General features: G+C 41.5%; 1 protein-coding gene across 2 annotated transcripts in view; it reads right to left on the reverse strand.

The window, feature by feature from the left end:
- EIF2AK2 (eukaryotic translation initiation factor 2 alpha kinase 2) overlaps nt 1-15,873 on the reverse strand; it is a 42,768-nt gene that overhangs the window by 8,734 nt on the left and 18,161 nt on the right. For both annotated transcript variants that reach the window (XM_077813543.1, XM_077813544.1), the window contains 9 exons: nt 13,166-13,292; nt 10,562-10,644; nt 9,531-9,627; nt 8,039-8,073; nt 7,776-7,865; nt 7,050-7,169; nt 3,554-3,673; nt 2,069-2,261; nt 714-839 (listed from right to left, as the gene is read on the reverse strand). In XM_077813543.1, coding sequence (XP_077669669.1) covers nt 714-839; nt 2,069-2,261; nt 3,554-3,673; nt 7,050-7,169; nt 7,776-7,865; nt 8,039-8,073; nt 9,531-9,627; nt 10,562-10,644; nt 13,166-13,292 — 991 coding nt within the window. The remainder of the gene's footprint in view (nt 1-713; nt 840-2,068; nt 2,262-3,553; nt 3,674-7,049; nt 7,170-7,775; nt 7,866-8,038; nt 8,074-9,530; nt 9,628-10,561; nt 10,645-13,165; nt 13,293-15,873) is intronic.

Here is a 15,873-nt window from a genome sequence, read left to right on the forward strand (position 1 = left end):
TAAAAATAGCATATACCAGACATGCCTTTTAGGTCTAAAAATGTATCATAATTGAAGTGTTTTCATACAATTCAATTCTGCAGTATTTATACAAGTTAAAATCCCTATGAAGTCAATGGGAGTTTTGCCTTAGGACGGCATGATTGGGACCACCAGGCCCTCATACAAGTCCTTAAATCTCTGTGCCAAAGATGCCCCATCTGTGAAACAGAGATAATATTTACTGTTAAGTAAAATGAAATATACAGACTTTAAAGCATCCATAGTCCCACATACGTAGGATAAGTAATTGATTCCCCCTTCCAGATAGGGAATCAGACACAGAGATTCTAAGGCCAAGATTTTCAATAATGGATGCCTAAAGTTACCCAAATTCACATTTCGGTACCTAAATTAGTGGCCTGATTTTCAAAATTGCTGATCACCCACAGCTCCCACTGACTTCAAACTTTGTAACGTAAGACAGTATCAATGAGAGAGGATCACCTCATTTCACAACTGACTTGTGCAATTTGCTTCAGATTTTCCAGTTTAAAAAAAAAAAAAAAAAAATCTATCCTGGTTTAGGATCACACCTGGAAAACTTTAGGCAACTGGTTTAGTACTGGAGAAATTAGGACAGGGATGGCTAAATCTGGACTTAAATGCAAGAATAACTATGGAGACACTCATATCTTCTGATGTCTTACTATTAAACCTGCAGTAACAGTTACCTGTTCTGGGCTCATATATGATCTTGTTCCCTTTTCTGTTGTCCGTAGGTCATCTATCATTGAAGTTACAAGTCCAAAGTCACCTATTTTTATTTTATTTTCACGAGATATGAATATGTTGAGGGGCTAAAAAGGACAATTGAAAAAAATGTCTCAGTTTCACGTTACAAACTTTTAGCACCAGGAAAAAAAACAGTCATAGGGTACTTCAGTGGAAGAGTTGCTAAACAGTCAAGGAAATGATTAGGAGTTATGTATCAAAATAAAAACTGTTGGTTTAACAATGAGATTTTAAACACACTAGTCAAAATTTGAAATCATGACTGCCATAATAACTAATTGTTCTCATTTGCACATACAGTTAAGTACTAGCAGTGGTTTTCAAACTTTTTTTCTGGTGACCCAGTTGAAGAAAATTCTTGATGCCCACGACCCAGTGGAGCTGGGGATGAGGGGTTTGGGGCGTGGGAGGGGCTCAGAGCTGGACCAAAGGGTTGGGGTATGAGGGTGGGGCCAGGAATGAGGGGTTCAGAGGCTTGGGAGGTGGCTCTGAGCTGGGGCAGGGGTGTGGAAGGGGGTCAGGGCTCTGGGCTGAGGCCGGGGATGAGAAGTTTGGGGTGCAGGAAGGGGCTCTGGGTTTGGGGGGGGTCTAAGGGCTGAGGCAGGGGGTTGGAGTGCAGGAGGGGGTCAGGGCTCTGGTTTGGTGGTGCAGGCTCTGGGGTGGGGCAGGGGATGAGGGGTTTGGGGTACAGGAAGGGGCCCCAGGTTTGCAGGGGCCGGGAACCGGCCAATGGGAGTGCGGAGCCAGTGCTTGGGGTGGGGCAGCATGCAGAGCCCTGTGGTCCCCCTGCCTAGAAGCCGGACCCGCTGCTGGCCACTTCCGGGGCGCAGCGCAGTGTCGGAACAGGTAGGCACTAGTCTGCCTTAGCTGGGCAGCACCGCCGATGGGACTTTAACATCCTGGTCAGCGGTGCTGACCAGAGCCACTAGGTTCCCTGGGTGCTGAACAAGGCAATCCAGTGCCTTACATGCCAGTACTCTGTCGCAACCCAAACTTTGAAAAACACTGCTCCCTAGGGCATTAACTTCAGTACACTAAAATATATGATGTGCTGTATGTGATTTATTAAAATTGATTTTGAACTCAAACTTGAAACTTAATATATACCTAGTATACAGCATTTCACATTCAAAAGCACTTTGTGATTTTTTTCCCAATCTTACACACACTGACAGACCCTTATGCTCACATGGAGTCCCACTGAAAATAAAACAACAGTTCAACATTTTCTGATCCTCCAAACATTTATTCATTACATCTGTCCACCCACACAACAATCATCTGTTCTGCTTACCTTGAGGTCTCTGTGAATAAACCCTTTAGAATGAATATATTCCACTCCTGTCACTATTTGTCTAAATTTGATGAGAGACTCATCTTGGTAATTTTTCTTCCCTCTCTTTTCATCAATCCAGCCATCCAGTGTTCCTTTCTCACAGAATTCCATTTGGATAAAAAGGCAATCACATAGAAAATCTGGCCTCGGTCTGTAAGAGTAAAATTAAATCATAGTATTAAAAACAGCACTACATAATTGTTCCTAAGCAGTTGGCTCAATGGTTTGCTGGTTTCCAACCTTTCATTTGGCTGCAGGCCCCCACAATCGTGGCCAAAAGTCCCTAATTTTTTAGGACCACTCCAGGTAGGCTTGGGGCTGCCAGTGATGGCACTGGAGTCAATCCTAGCTCCCAAACAGCCAGCTGCCTGCCACTGAAGCCTGTTCTACACTAAGTAGGCTGACTTAAGGCAATTTACCTCATCCTAATTATGTCAGTGTACACACAACAGCTTTGTCCTGCCAATGTAAGTGTCCTACTACACGGACAATAACAACTCCATCTCCACAAGAGGCATAGCACTTATGTCGGTGTAGTTAGGGCGACACAGTGTCTGTGTAGATGCTGCGGTTACTTACACCAGCTGTTGGCTGTCTTGTCAATTTCACAGCTCCATGCTGGAGCCCCCAGCTCCCTGCTCCCAGCCAGGCTGCGCCCAGAGGCTCCCCGCTCCGGGAGCTGAAAAGCCTGGGGTGGCTGCCCCCCAGCTCCCAGCAGGAAGCCGAGAGCCTGGGGAAGTGGGGACAGATGGGCTCCCAGTGGGGAGCTACGCGGAGCTTAGATACTTGGCCCTCAGCCCCCCACAATGCCCCTCTTCAGGAGGTGGAAGCGCCGCTAGTGAGGACATGCACCACTGACAGAAGGAGGGTAGTGTGGACAGTAATTACTGCAGTGGCTGTAAGTCGACCTAACATAGGCTGACTTAGGGCTGTTGTGTGCACTTGCTCTGAGTCAGCTCTTCTGCTGAGCAGCCAGTAGGCCGCACAAGGTGGGGCAGAACAATACCATGGGACAGGGCATGATCTAGTGAGTGAAACACTGGTTTGAGAAAAAATAACTCCTGCATTTTAATCCCAATGCAAATACCATCTCTCTTAGTTGCTGAAGATCCTGCTACTGATTTGGCTTCAATATAAGACACCATTCCAAATTAGGCCTAAAAGTCAGTGTACATATCTGCGACACATACTGTTCACCAAAAAAGCGGCAATTCATCAACAAAAAGGAGATATACATGTACATATACATCGTTCATTAAGCATACTGCCTGATGTTACATATTTTTCATGTTCTTTCTTCTTTTATTAGATGGAAAAAATATACGTGTAGGGATCTGTAATTCACTCATTTTTTTGCCACACAAATCTGCAATAGGGAAAAAATAATCTTATTATTCCAGATAAAGAGCCATTGATTACACTACAGAATTCATTTTTATTCACCTTGAAAGGCTTGAACTGTTCTCAGAATTGAGAAAGTCTTTCCCAGTCCAAGAGGCGTAATACCGTATGATGTTTTCATGCGCAAGCTCTGCTAATGCTTGTACCTCACGCTGTACTTTACTAAATAAACAAAGAAAAATTCTCATTACCCAACACCGACGAACTGACACTTCTTAATAAAATGAACAATAAGATTAATTGAAGACAGGATATCAAGCAACAGTAGTAACCTTCAGGATTAAATATCTATTTTAAATTATTTTAAAAGTCAATATCACTGTTTAATTTTTAAAGAGAAGCTGAAAATTGTATCTACTAGCTGCGATTCGTTTGCCAGGCTGTTCTTGTGTTTTGCCTGTTGTCTGCTCTATTATCCTGAGCACTCAAGTGTTTGAACCCTGTTGAAAATGTTTGAAAGGAGAACCGCACCCCAACTCAGGTTCTTGTACTTAATACCTTATCTGGTCATAAGAACACAACAGATAAGCAAAGCATAGAGTTGATGCTCTCACGGAGAAATTAAGCATCCAAAGACCTTGATCCTGCAAACACTAGAGCATATAACTTTTAATTTGCAAGTAGTCCCTCTACATACACTGAGCTCAGCAAGACTATTCATATGCAAGATTATTTGCAGAGTTGGGGCCTACTTTGATTATTGTAGGGTTGTCCAGTGAATTAATTTCAACCTCAGATGGGGCCCAAATGTGACCCTTTATTTGAGGAACATATAGGGCTTACATTTAAAATGTTAAATTTACTTCTCAGGAGTGCAATGTGAATGAAAATAGGAAATATCCTGGAAGAACATTTAGTAATACAATATACTCATTAAAATAAGACACCAAAGCAATTTAGGCTAAAGGTTGCTCTGAAACTGTTGTAAATAACATGGAGGAGGAATCCTTAAAAGATTTGTTAAAGAGACACTTACAACTTGTTTTTTAATTGATTATTTAAAATAAATATTACTCGGCATTTTATCAGAAATTAGAATGTCCAGAAAAGTTTTTTTATGCTCCCCTGATGACGTTTATAATGGTATTTTTAGCAAGTGACACGAGGACAAAGAAACAATTATACTGGTTTTATAAAGAGTGTTGCCAAATGCACAAAGGAAAAAACAGGGAGGGAGGATTTCCCCCACCCAGTGTATAGTCATCTGAACTGCTACTGGTCAGTTCAAACATTTTCAGACACAAATGTGGTTTTCAAAGTGACTCTGTCTCTTTAAATGTTCTATAAATCTGTTAGTCTGCAGCTGACAAGTTTTATAAAAGCAGTAATCACCATTCATAGATAATCTACCAAGTGTTCTGCAAATTTATAGATTCCCAGGCCGGCAGAGAACACTGTGATAATCTAGTTTGACCTCCTATATAACACTGGCCACAGAACTTCCCCAAAATAATTCCTGTTTGAACAAAATCATAGCTTTTGGAAAAAACATCAAATCTTGATTTAAAGATTACCAGTGGCTTAGAGAAAAGGAGTACTTGTGGCACCTCAGAGACTAACCAATTTATTTGAGCATAAGCTTTCGTGAGCTACAGGTCACTTCATCGGATGCATACTGTGGAAACTGCAGAAGACATTATATACACAGAGACCATGAAACAATACCTCCTCCCACCCCACTCTCCTGCTGGTAATAGCTTATCTAAAGTGATCACTCTCCTTGCAATGTGTATGATAATCAAGTTGGGCCATTTCCAGCACAAATCCAGGTTTTCTCACCCCCCACAAACTCACTCTCCTGCTGGTAATAGCCCATTCAAAGTGACCACTCTCTTTACAATGTGTATGATAATCAAGGTGGGCCATTTCCAGCTTAGAATCCACCACGAGCCCTTGGTAAATTGTTCCAATGATAAATTGCTCCTCACTGTTAAAAATTTACACTTTATTTGCAGTCTGAATTTGTCTAGTTTCAATTTTTGACCATTAGATCTTGTTATATCTTTGTCTGCTAGACTGAAGAGCCCTTTATTGGGAACAGAAATTTGTCATGTAGCTCTTTGGAGTCTATCACTATAAGGCATATTATCCAATCATTTAATCATTTTCATGGTACTTTGGGACTGGTGAACCTCACATATGGTGAATCAGGTTTTCAATAACCTCTCACTATATTAGACGAGGCTGTCTAGCTAGGGGTCAAGGGCTGGAATGCTTAAAGGGGACTGTATTTGGCTACTTGGAGAGCAGCACGGTATTACAGAAGCTGTTTTGTTACTGATTTGGTTAATCTAACTGAAGAATAAACCACCAGTTGTGGGGATTGTCTGCCCTATTCCTTGCAGTCTACCCTGAGTATAGCAGTCTCACTGTGGTCCATGCACTCAGTCACACCTCTCTTCTCCCACATCTCTACTGAAACAAGGCTGCTTGAAAGACTTTGAATTGGGGAAATTGGTCCCAGGCTGGGAAGGGAATCCAGACTGTGTATTAAGAACTGTGAACTGCCCGCAACATCCGGAGGGGTGAGAAAAGCTGTTTGCTTCAAATTTTACTTAGCATGAAAAAGTTTAGGAATTAGCTTGCAATTTTATCTTTTATTTCTTTTAAAAGCCAATTCTGACTTCTATGCTTATACCACTTATAATCACTTAAAATCTACATTTCTATAGTTAATAAACTTGTTTAATGTTTTATGTAAACCAGTGTGGTTCATTGAAGGGTTTGAGGAATCTACTCAGGTTAACAAAGGCTGGTGCATATCCATTACCCATTGATGGAATGGCAGACTAATTAATGAGCTTGCATTGATCAAGAAGGTCTTGAACCGTGTAAAACACGCATTGCTGGGGTCCGAGGCTGGGACTGAGAGATATGCAGGAGTTGCCCTATATCTGTTTATGAGAGGCTGGAAGAGCATTCATGTGACTTTGCAGGGTGTGACTCTCACACGCTAATGGCTATGTGAGAGCAAAACCTGGAGGGGCTGCTTTTCACTAGCAGAGCAGTGTGAGAGGTATCCTAAGCTAGAGAGTTAAGGGGGCACAACAGTTCCACTGTCCAGATTGTACCCTGGGGGTTGTCACACAAATACAGAGGTAAAATAACTTCTCTATCCCTACTTGAGATTCCCGTTTATGCATCCAAGGAATGCACCTGCCCTTTTGTCCGCTTCATCATCTTGCCCAGGATCAACGTCAGGCTGACATCCCTATGATTATCTGGTCATCCCATTTTCTCTTTTTAAATATTGGCACAACATTAACAAAGAGAGCGCGCACAAGTTAACAAATCCTGTTTCCTGTGCTGTGCTGGACTATAATTCTAGTGCACAGAGAAGCAAACATCAGAAGACAGCACACTCATTTCAGCTCCACTGAGAACAGAGAAATAAACATGTTTGTCAGACAGAATGGACAATGCTGTAAAGGAAAATTACTTAAACTTTTAAGGGATTATTACAAACAAACAGTTTCATCTACAGAAACTGTTTGAGAGTGTCCTTTCAAATAAAAGCAAGCAGATGTACAGTACTTACTCGCTACACATGACTCGTTTGACAGCATAGTACTTCTTATCAATAATTTGTTTTGCTTTGAAAACAGTCCCAAATCCACCGCTGCCAATTCGCTCTAGCTCTTCAAAATCCTTGATAAATCTTTAAAATAATAAAATAAATAAATAATAAATAATAATAATAATTTTAGCAAAATCAGCCCTAACATTAATTTTGGAAAGTATGGGTCTGATTCTGGAACTTGCAGAGCATCTCCTGAGAGACGCTGAGCATCATCTTACAAGAGATACTCAAACCTCAGGTAAACAAAGCGTCTTGCGGCCCACCAGGGGCTTATCCTGAACAAGCCGTGAACCAAGTTTGGGAACCCCTGGATTAGAGGCATTCCTACACTATTTTACATACTCATAACATTTACATTTGGAATTTTCATAAGAACAGAAGCTGTCAACTTCTTTTCTTTGAATAACCTCTTCTATTACAACATTTGTAGCACCAGCCATTTCTCGGGGTAGAGGAAAAAATGAAGAAACATTCTACAGAGTTGCACAAATGCCAAATACAAACATTCTTATTATAGGAAATACCCTATACCTCACCCACAAGTGGCAGTTTGCATATGCTTGTAAATAGAATTCCTTCTCCCCCTTTCTTTGTTTTGCAATAAACATGCAAAACTGTTAGTCAGGGAAATCTAACCCATCATTGCAATAACTATACATCTCTTACTTAAAATCTCCTTCTCACCTTTCATCCTTAGTGTACTTATTTTCCTTTTTCTCTTCCTTGACCTGCTGTCCTGAGAACGAAGGTGCCAATTTAGTTGCGATCTCTCTTCTTAGAGAAAAAAGAAAATTTACAATAAAACCTTGTAATATATGAATACAGAAAAGAAATTTACCTGGAAATATTTTTGGTGTCATGTTTTAGTCAAGTATCAAAGCCACTAAAACAGGATTTGCAATATTAATTTCAGAACATATATATTTAAAAACAAAGTAATTACCTACCTCTTAGATTTCATGGCAGCATTTTTGGGAGTTGCCTATATCAAAAAAGAAAAACAAACATATTCACGGTTTGATGAATGATGATTATTTTTCTAATATGGATTGGATGTGGCTACCAGCTGTCCAAATCCATACTTAGACTGGTTGGCTCATCTGTTTGATGACAACCTTCAGTTTAAATTCCTCATGAAACTTGGATATTACTAGCGCTGTGTGAGTAATGGATTTTTCAGAGTTCGCTGGCAATCCCGGGGGAAAAAAAAAACCTGTTTGTGTCAACCCCAAAGCTATTTTCTTCAAACTTTTTGATGAATCAGAAGTTGGGAAAAATTCATTTTGATCAAACAAAACATTTAGTTCAAGCTAAAACTAAATATTTCTATTTTGAGCATTTTTTAACATTTTAAAAATTAAAGGAAATTTCAAACTGAAAAGTCATTTTGAACTGAAAAAATAACATTTAATTTAAAAAGTGCTGAAATAAGGTTTCAAGTTTTCAGAATATATATATATATATATATATATATACACACACACACACACACACACACACACACACACGGTACACCAAACAATTTAGCAAAACTGACACAAATTCCAGAAGCGTTTCAGCATAGCCAAATCTACACTTTTTGCCGAAAGACGTTTTGGCTCAAAAATGTCCCCCAGTTCTAAGTATGACATCATGATTCTTCTCAAAATGCATCAATTACATTCAATGTACAAGCACAGATCCATCAACTTCCATGGAAGTATGCCTGTTTAAGCCAGCAGCAAATCTGACCTATTGTATGTTTAGTGAGAATGATGGTAAAAAGATAATGAACATTTTAAATAACATTCAGATATATTTTGTAACGATAACCATTGTGGGTAGAGGAGAAAATTGATACTGCACTATGCTCTGAAACTCCCCTAACTCAGGCTCTAACAGGCTGCTAGAGGAAGCAGTTCTTAACTCTTGCAGTGAAATAGAGAGAGTGAAGCAATCTCAGAAGATTAGGCTCCAATTTATTGGTAGTTTTAGGCCCCAGTCCAGCATTGTCACCCTCACAGGCCAACGGCTCAACCTGCATTTAGCCCCCATGACGTCAGTGACACAACAGTCCACCTACACGGATCACAAAGCAGGAGTGAAACCACATATGTTTCTTTTTGGGAGTGGTTCAAGGTTAATAGGCAGCTAGTGAGGAGCAGAGACCTCATGTTGTGTAACTCCAAAGAGTTTATCCCACTCAAGAGATGAACTACTACACTCTACACTAGGGCCACATTCCACTTCCAGCAAAGTATCTGAGGACATACTAACTTCAACAATTAGATACAGACGTTAGCAGCCTCAAGTATCCAATTTTACCTATGTGCAACTTAAATATTTTGGAGATAGTAGCTCTGTTATCCACATCTTCATTAAAAGTGAAAATTATGAACAGGCGTAAAATAATGACAGTCTAAAATTTAACTATAAGGAATAAAGGCTTTCATACTGTACCCAAGGAGATGAACAATCTTCATCTACTTTCAGGTCATTCATTTTATTTACTAAGCTCCCATCTGAGTTGATATTTTTAGATGCAGAATCAGAACCACTATAAGGGGAAAAATGGATTTCAATATATCTCCTTCAAACAATTCTTGAATCAAAACTACAATTCTTGATACAACAGAAAAAGGATTATGTGAATTAATTTAAAATACAAAATTTCACTTGTAACACAATTCTTGTGATTCAATTACATTTTATTATAAAATACTTATTTCTATAATGGATTTCATCCTATTATGTCACTATGATTTATAAATGTTAGTTATGTATTCTCACTATGGTAAGGTAGGTTAGATACAGAGATCATTTCAATGCAGAGAGGCCACCACTGGTACAAAATATAGCTGCTCTTTAACACTACACAGGGCATCAGAGAGAGTAAAGTGGTGATACCAGAGCCAAATTAACCATCAAGCACAACAGGCTGATGCCAAGGGGTCCCAGGACAGACTTGAAAATTTCTCACCATCATTTTCTTTCTGCTAGCAACTTCTCTCTTCATTCTCCATGAATACGTTGTGCCTCTTTTGATTAATGGAGAATGAAGAGAGAAGCGGTATAGCAGAAATTATAATGTGGTGCACAGAAATTACTGAAAAGAACTGACATCCGTTAAACAAAGCAGTGTCATAATACAAAAATGGCTACTGAAAACTTCAATGGAGTGACACTCTTCTTTTCACATCAAGCAGAAATGCTTCTAAAATAATTACTGGTGCTCAACAAGAAAGCATTCAGGATAGCCAAAAAATCTGTGTATCATAAAGTATATTACAAGAAATATAAAAAAATTAAATGCAATTGCACAATTAAACTGTATTCTTGACCTGTAGATGAAGAAACAGGTTTAAAATACAACTGATTAATTCACAAGTGAAAAGACAGCAAAAGATTTTGCTTAACCGCTCTCAACTAGTTCTTGAATTATAAGCAAATGCCTTACGTTAAACATCACAATATTAATGGTTCCAACTTACTTTGCAGATGACCAGCTTGACATTCCACTGGAACTGCTAAGTAGACTATTTGCAGAATTGGCAACAGCTGTGTGTCTCCCTGCCTGTGTGTGTATATATATATATATATATATATATAAAAAAAACAAAAACAAATACCCGATACCTACCAGTCAAAGCTTTGCTACTACAAATGACAACATTCTAAAATGACAAAAACAATGGAGTTTCAGAAAAAGTTATTGGAACTACATTAAACACTAAAGCCCCAGCTGGGGAAGCCGTTTATTACTCCTGGGGGAATTCTGTGTGACTACGCGCCCGCAGAAAACATCCGCCCCCCACAGAATTCCTGTGCTTCCCTGCAGAAAACGACTGGGAAGCAAAAAGCAGCCACGTGGGGGAGGGGGTACAACCGTGGTCGCAGTTTTTTGGGGGAGATTCGCCCCTCCCAACAGGGGTGAGGCATGGGGGGCAAACAGGGTTACGTGCCACTGCCCCTCCCCGTTGTTTCTGCAAGCGCAGAGCTTCCCACTGCAGGAGGCTGCTTCTTGACTCCGCTGACTCTGCAGCTGAACGCCATCTCCTGAGTCCTAGTGCCAATCGGGCTCCCCTTTTGTGTGCTGGGAGCCTTCCTCTTTTCTGTGCAACCCTGAGTGCCTGTGGTGGGCCTGGGTAAGGGGGGTGAGGGGAATGTGGGGGTGAGGGGGAGGGATGAGATTGGGAAGAAGAGTGCACAGGGGAATCGCAGGGGGAAGTGGGCGCCCGGCATGCGGCATCCCCTCGGCAGCAGCTGGTGCTCCCCCATTAAGCAGGCCCATCAAACCTTCACCCTGACAAGCCCTACCTCCCTACACCTGGACACCCACCTCCCATGAACCCCCATACCCAGATTCCTATCCCACTGAGCCCCAACCAGCTGCACCTGGATCTCCATCCCATCAAGCCCCACTCCCCCAGCACCCAGACACCACCCCACACCAAGCCCCATCTCCCCACATCCAGACCCTGCCTGCTGAGCTCCAGCCACCTTCACCTGGATCCCCTGCAAAGCCCCATTGCCCCTGCACCCGGCACCCACAACGAGCCTCTGTGCATCCAAATCTTCCACTGAGCCGCCTTCACCCAGATCCCCCCACACAGAAACCTCTCACCCCACACAGAAACCTCTCACCCCACACCTGGATTCCCCCCCCACACACACACACACACTAAGCCCCTCCACATTTGGATCCTGCTGGGCTGAGTCTGCCCAACCACTCTCGGCCCTTGGACTGTGTCAGCATTGGGTGCAGCCTCGCTGTTGAGTCCCCCTACCAGCGGAGGTGAAGGCTTCAGAGTGCTCTCCCACCTCAATGCAGCCAGTGGCCTGTGCTCCCCACTGCCATGCTGGAGCCCCATTTTTAATGACAAATAAAATTTGCAGAATTTTAAAGTATTACGTACAGAATTTTTAATATTCTGGTGCAAAATTCCCTCAGGAGTAGTTTATGCACATGCTTAACTGTAAAGCACTGGGGTGAAATTGAAGGCATTTGCCCCACTGAAGTGGGAATTTTTCCATTAACTTTAGTGTGGCCAGGATTTTGCCCCAGGTATTTAAAATTTTACATTCTTTTTCACACCTGCAATTAAATATCAGCAAAAGTAGAGTTTTGTAAATATCTTATGACCAGATCTTGACCACGAATCCAGGAGACATTTATAGTACATGCCCTCATTTGCAAGAGTAACAAGGGATGCAAGGATGAGGCCCCATTAAGAATTAGGACCAAAAAACAGTATTCATTAGTTGAGGGCAAACTTTTCAGAGCTGGTAATTGTACATGCAATTTTGCATGTGGAAAAATAGAAGTGTATGCATAAACAGGCTTCTGCATCTAATTGCCATTTATATAGTAACTGGGCATGCAAAGTGATAAGCATGCAAAGTTTGCATTACAAATTTAGAGCTGGCTGAAAATTTAGTCGTAAGTAATAACTGAGTTTTTGCCTTTTTCCATCCCTTTGTTTTCACTTAGTAAGAGACACTGAAGTTTCAGATTAAAAGCAAAAAGTGTGATATCACAGTTAGGCATGTGTAAGAGGTGCTCAGCAACCTTGACTTCCCTTGAATTCCACTGACATTGCAGGCTCAGGTCCCATATGATTAAAAAAAATAATTCTGATTTGCAAATTAAACACATCCAACACAAATGCAAGGAACTATATAATTAAGAAAACTTAGTAATTGTACAGCAGCACTGTACTATGCTCGAGAGAATTCCATTTCAGTATATTAGTTAAGTTTTAAAGAAAACTGTAGTGAAATATTTTTTCATAAATTCTTTTGTCATATGCATTTGTCTTTAACTGAATGATAACTCACAGGACTATATACTGAAATATGCAATTAGAAATACAGATTTTTTTGGGGGGGTACAATAAGCTATTGACTATACAGACACTGTGAATTTTAGCTACCGTACAGTGGAGCACCACCAACATAAATCTATGAGGCAAAGATTATTTCTCCCTCAAATGGAAACAAACCAGACTAGTTTTTAACCAAATGATGATGGACCTTGCTTCAAAAGATGAATGAGCCAGTCGTCTCTTTACATACAGACTACATGCAATACATACCCTTGACGTTTCTTGAGATCTTAACTGTTCATATGCACGTTTTGCAGCAGCCTGTTTTGCAGCTTTTTTATCATTTCCAGTGCCTTCACCATAAATCTGGTCACCAATTTTACAGCTAAAAGAAAATCTGTAAGAATAATAGAGAATAAAACAGTATCCATACATCCTGTACGGCAAATTCTAATGTTAACGATTTTGAATACTAATGTCATGTAGAAATGATTCTAGGAAGAACAGAGTTCTTCAATATTCTTCTGCATATGTACATTTTCAAATATAACTTTAGTCATCTAACTTGAGATGCCTTAAAAGGGTCGGATTTTTAGAAGATAGGGCTTAGCATTTTCTGAGGAGCCAGTCCCATAAAGCATCTTAAATAAGGTACCCAAAACTACTAGTCATTTGAAAACCCTGAATGTAGATTTTAAGATTAGTTCCTTGTAAAGGTATTTTTTAAACTGCAAAATTGTAACAACAACTTAGCCTAGAATAGTATATTATTTAAAAGAGAGAGAGAGAGAGAGAGTGCGAGAGCGCAGGCTGATTAAAGCACATTCTACAGAATAAAACATTTGTGGTGAAGAATTTTAAAGTCTGTGTTTGATTTACCAGGACAGATTCTGTGAAAAATCTTAACGGAATTAAACAAGAGTAAGATTATTTTTTAAATCATAATTGAATTAAGCAAGTTTATCTTTAAAGGAGCACTGAAATCAGTTTGAAAGCTACCAATTTAAAAAGCATTTCTTAAACATAAAGCACTTCTCACCCTGAATAAACTACTAAATGTATTTTATTTAAAAATACTGCTATGGCAAGTCATTTTGCTAAAAAAAGAACATGGATTTGTGACAGGGTACTAAGAATTATAAAGACAGTTTGGAAATAGATTCCAGACTAAGACACTGATCCTGAAAATTCTCAAATACATGCTTAACATTAAACCCAATTAGTCCCATTAACTTTAAACACACATATTTGCAAGATCAGGGCGTATCTTTCCATGTTCATGCAAGTGTTTTATAATTCTATTTTTAATTATTTCCGCCAAAATGTACCTGCTATGAATTAGGGCTCTTTCGTTAGACATTCCTGTTACCCTACCACATTATTCATAGAATCATAGACTTTTAAGGTCAGAAGGGACCATTATGATTGTCTAGTCTGACCTCCTGCACAACGCAGGCCACAGAATCTCACCCACCCACTCCTGTAACAAACCCCTAACTTATGTCTGAGCTACTGAAGTCCGCAAATCGTGGTTTAAAGACTTCAAGGTGCAGAGAATCCTCCAGCAAGTGACCCGTGCCCCACGCTGCAGAGAAAGGTGAAAAAGATAAGCACAACATTCATACCCTCCACTACAATAGCTAATTTAAATTAATTACATTTTTTTGTTAGCAGCTCTGACACTTCATTCTTTAATTCATTCAGAACTGTTGGATGTGTCGCTGATGAATTGATGTTTTTTAAATTTATCAATTTGTTTCAATACCTCTTTTGATACCTTGTTCCCTAATAGGGTTGCAAACTTTCTAATCGCACAAAACTGAATACCTTTCCCCTCCCCGTACCCCGCCCCTTCCCCAAGGCTCCACCCCCCACTCACTCCTTCCCCACTCCTTCTGTCGCTCACTCTCCCCAACCCTCAGTCACTTACTCATTTTCACCAGGCTGGGGCAGAGGATTGAGGTGTGGGAGGGGGTGAGGGTTCCGGCAGGGGGTGTGGGCTCCAGGATGGGGCCAGAAATGAGGGGTTCAGGAACCAGGAGCAGGCTCGGGGCTGGGGCAGAGGTTTGGGTTGAAGGAAAGGGTGAGGGCTCTGGGCTGAGGGTGAGGGCTCCGGGGTGGGGCCAAAGATGAAATATTCAAGGTGCAGGAGTGGGCTCCAGGCTGGGGTGCGGGGCAGGGGTGAGGGATTTGGGGTGCAGCAGGGGGCTCCGGGCTGGGGCCGAGGGGTTCAGAGTGCAGGAGCGGGTTCCGAGCTGGGACAGGAGGTTGGGGTGCAGGCTCAGAGAGGAGCTCCAGGCTGGGGCAGGGGCTTGGGGTGTGGGAGGAGGTGCGGGGTGAAGGCTCCAGGTGGCGCTTACCTCAGGCGGCTCCCTGGAAGCAGCGACATGTCCTTGGGCTCCAAGGTGGCGGCGCAGCCAGGCGTCTCTGCACAGTGTGCGCTGCCTTCGCCTGCAAGCACCGCCCCCACAGCTCCCACTGGTCATGGTTCCTGGCCAATGGGAGCTGTGAAGCCAGTGCTCGGGATGGAAACAGTGTGCAGAGACCCACTACAGGGACATGTCGCTGCTTCCAGGAACCCCCCGGAGCCAGGTAGGAAGCCTGCCTTAGCCCCACTGCGCCGCCGACCGGACTTTTAATGGCCCGGTCAGCGGTGTTAACCGGAGCTAAGAGGGTCCCTTTTCGACCATGTATTCTTGTCAAAAACTGGACATCTGGCAAACCTAGTCTCTAACAGTAGGTCTTTATTATCTGAAAATAACAGATATCTCCCCATTATCCTCTGCAGAGAAAACCAAGGCTATGTATTCACTGCAATAAAAGGTGTCTTTTTATATTGGAGTTAACTATTTCAGCGTATACTATTAGTGGAAACAATGCACTATAGCTTTTACCTCAATATAACTAGTCCCCCCGCACATGGGGTTTACCTCCACTAGCTATTGAGATAAAAACTGCAATGACTTTTTCCATTCGAA

Source organism: Eretmochelys imbricata, chromosome 3 (genome assembly GCF_965152235.1).
Source record: "Eretmochelys imbricata isolate rEreImb1 chromosome 3, rEreImb1.hap1, whole genome shotgun sequence".
In the NCBI taxonomy this organism is placed as follows: Eukaryota; Metazoa; Chordata; order Testudines; family Cheloniidae; genus Eretmochelys; species Eretmochelys imbricata.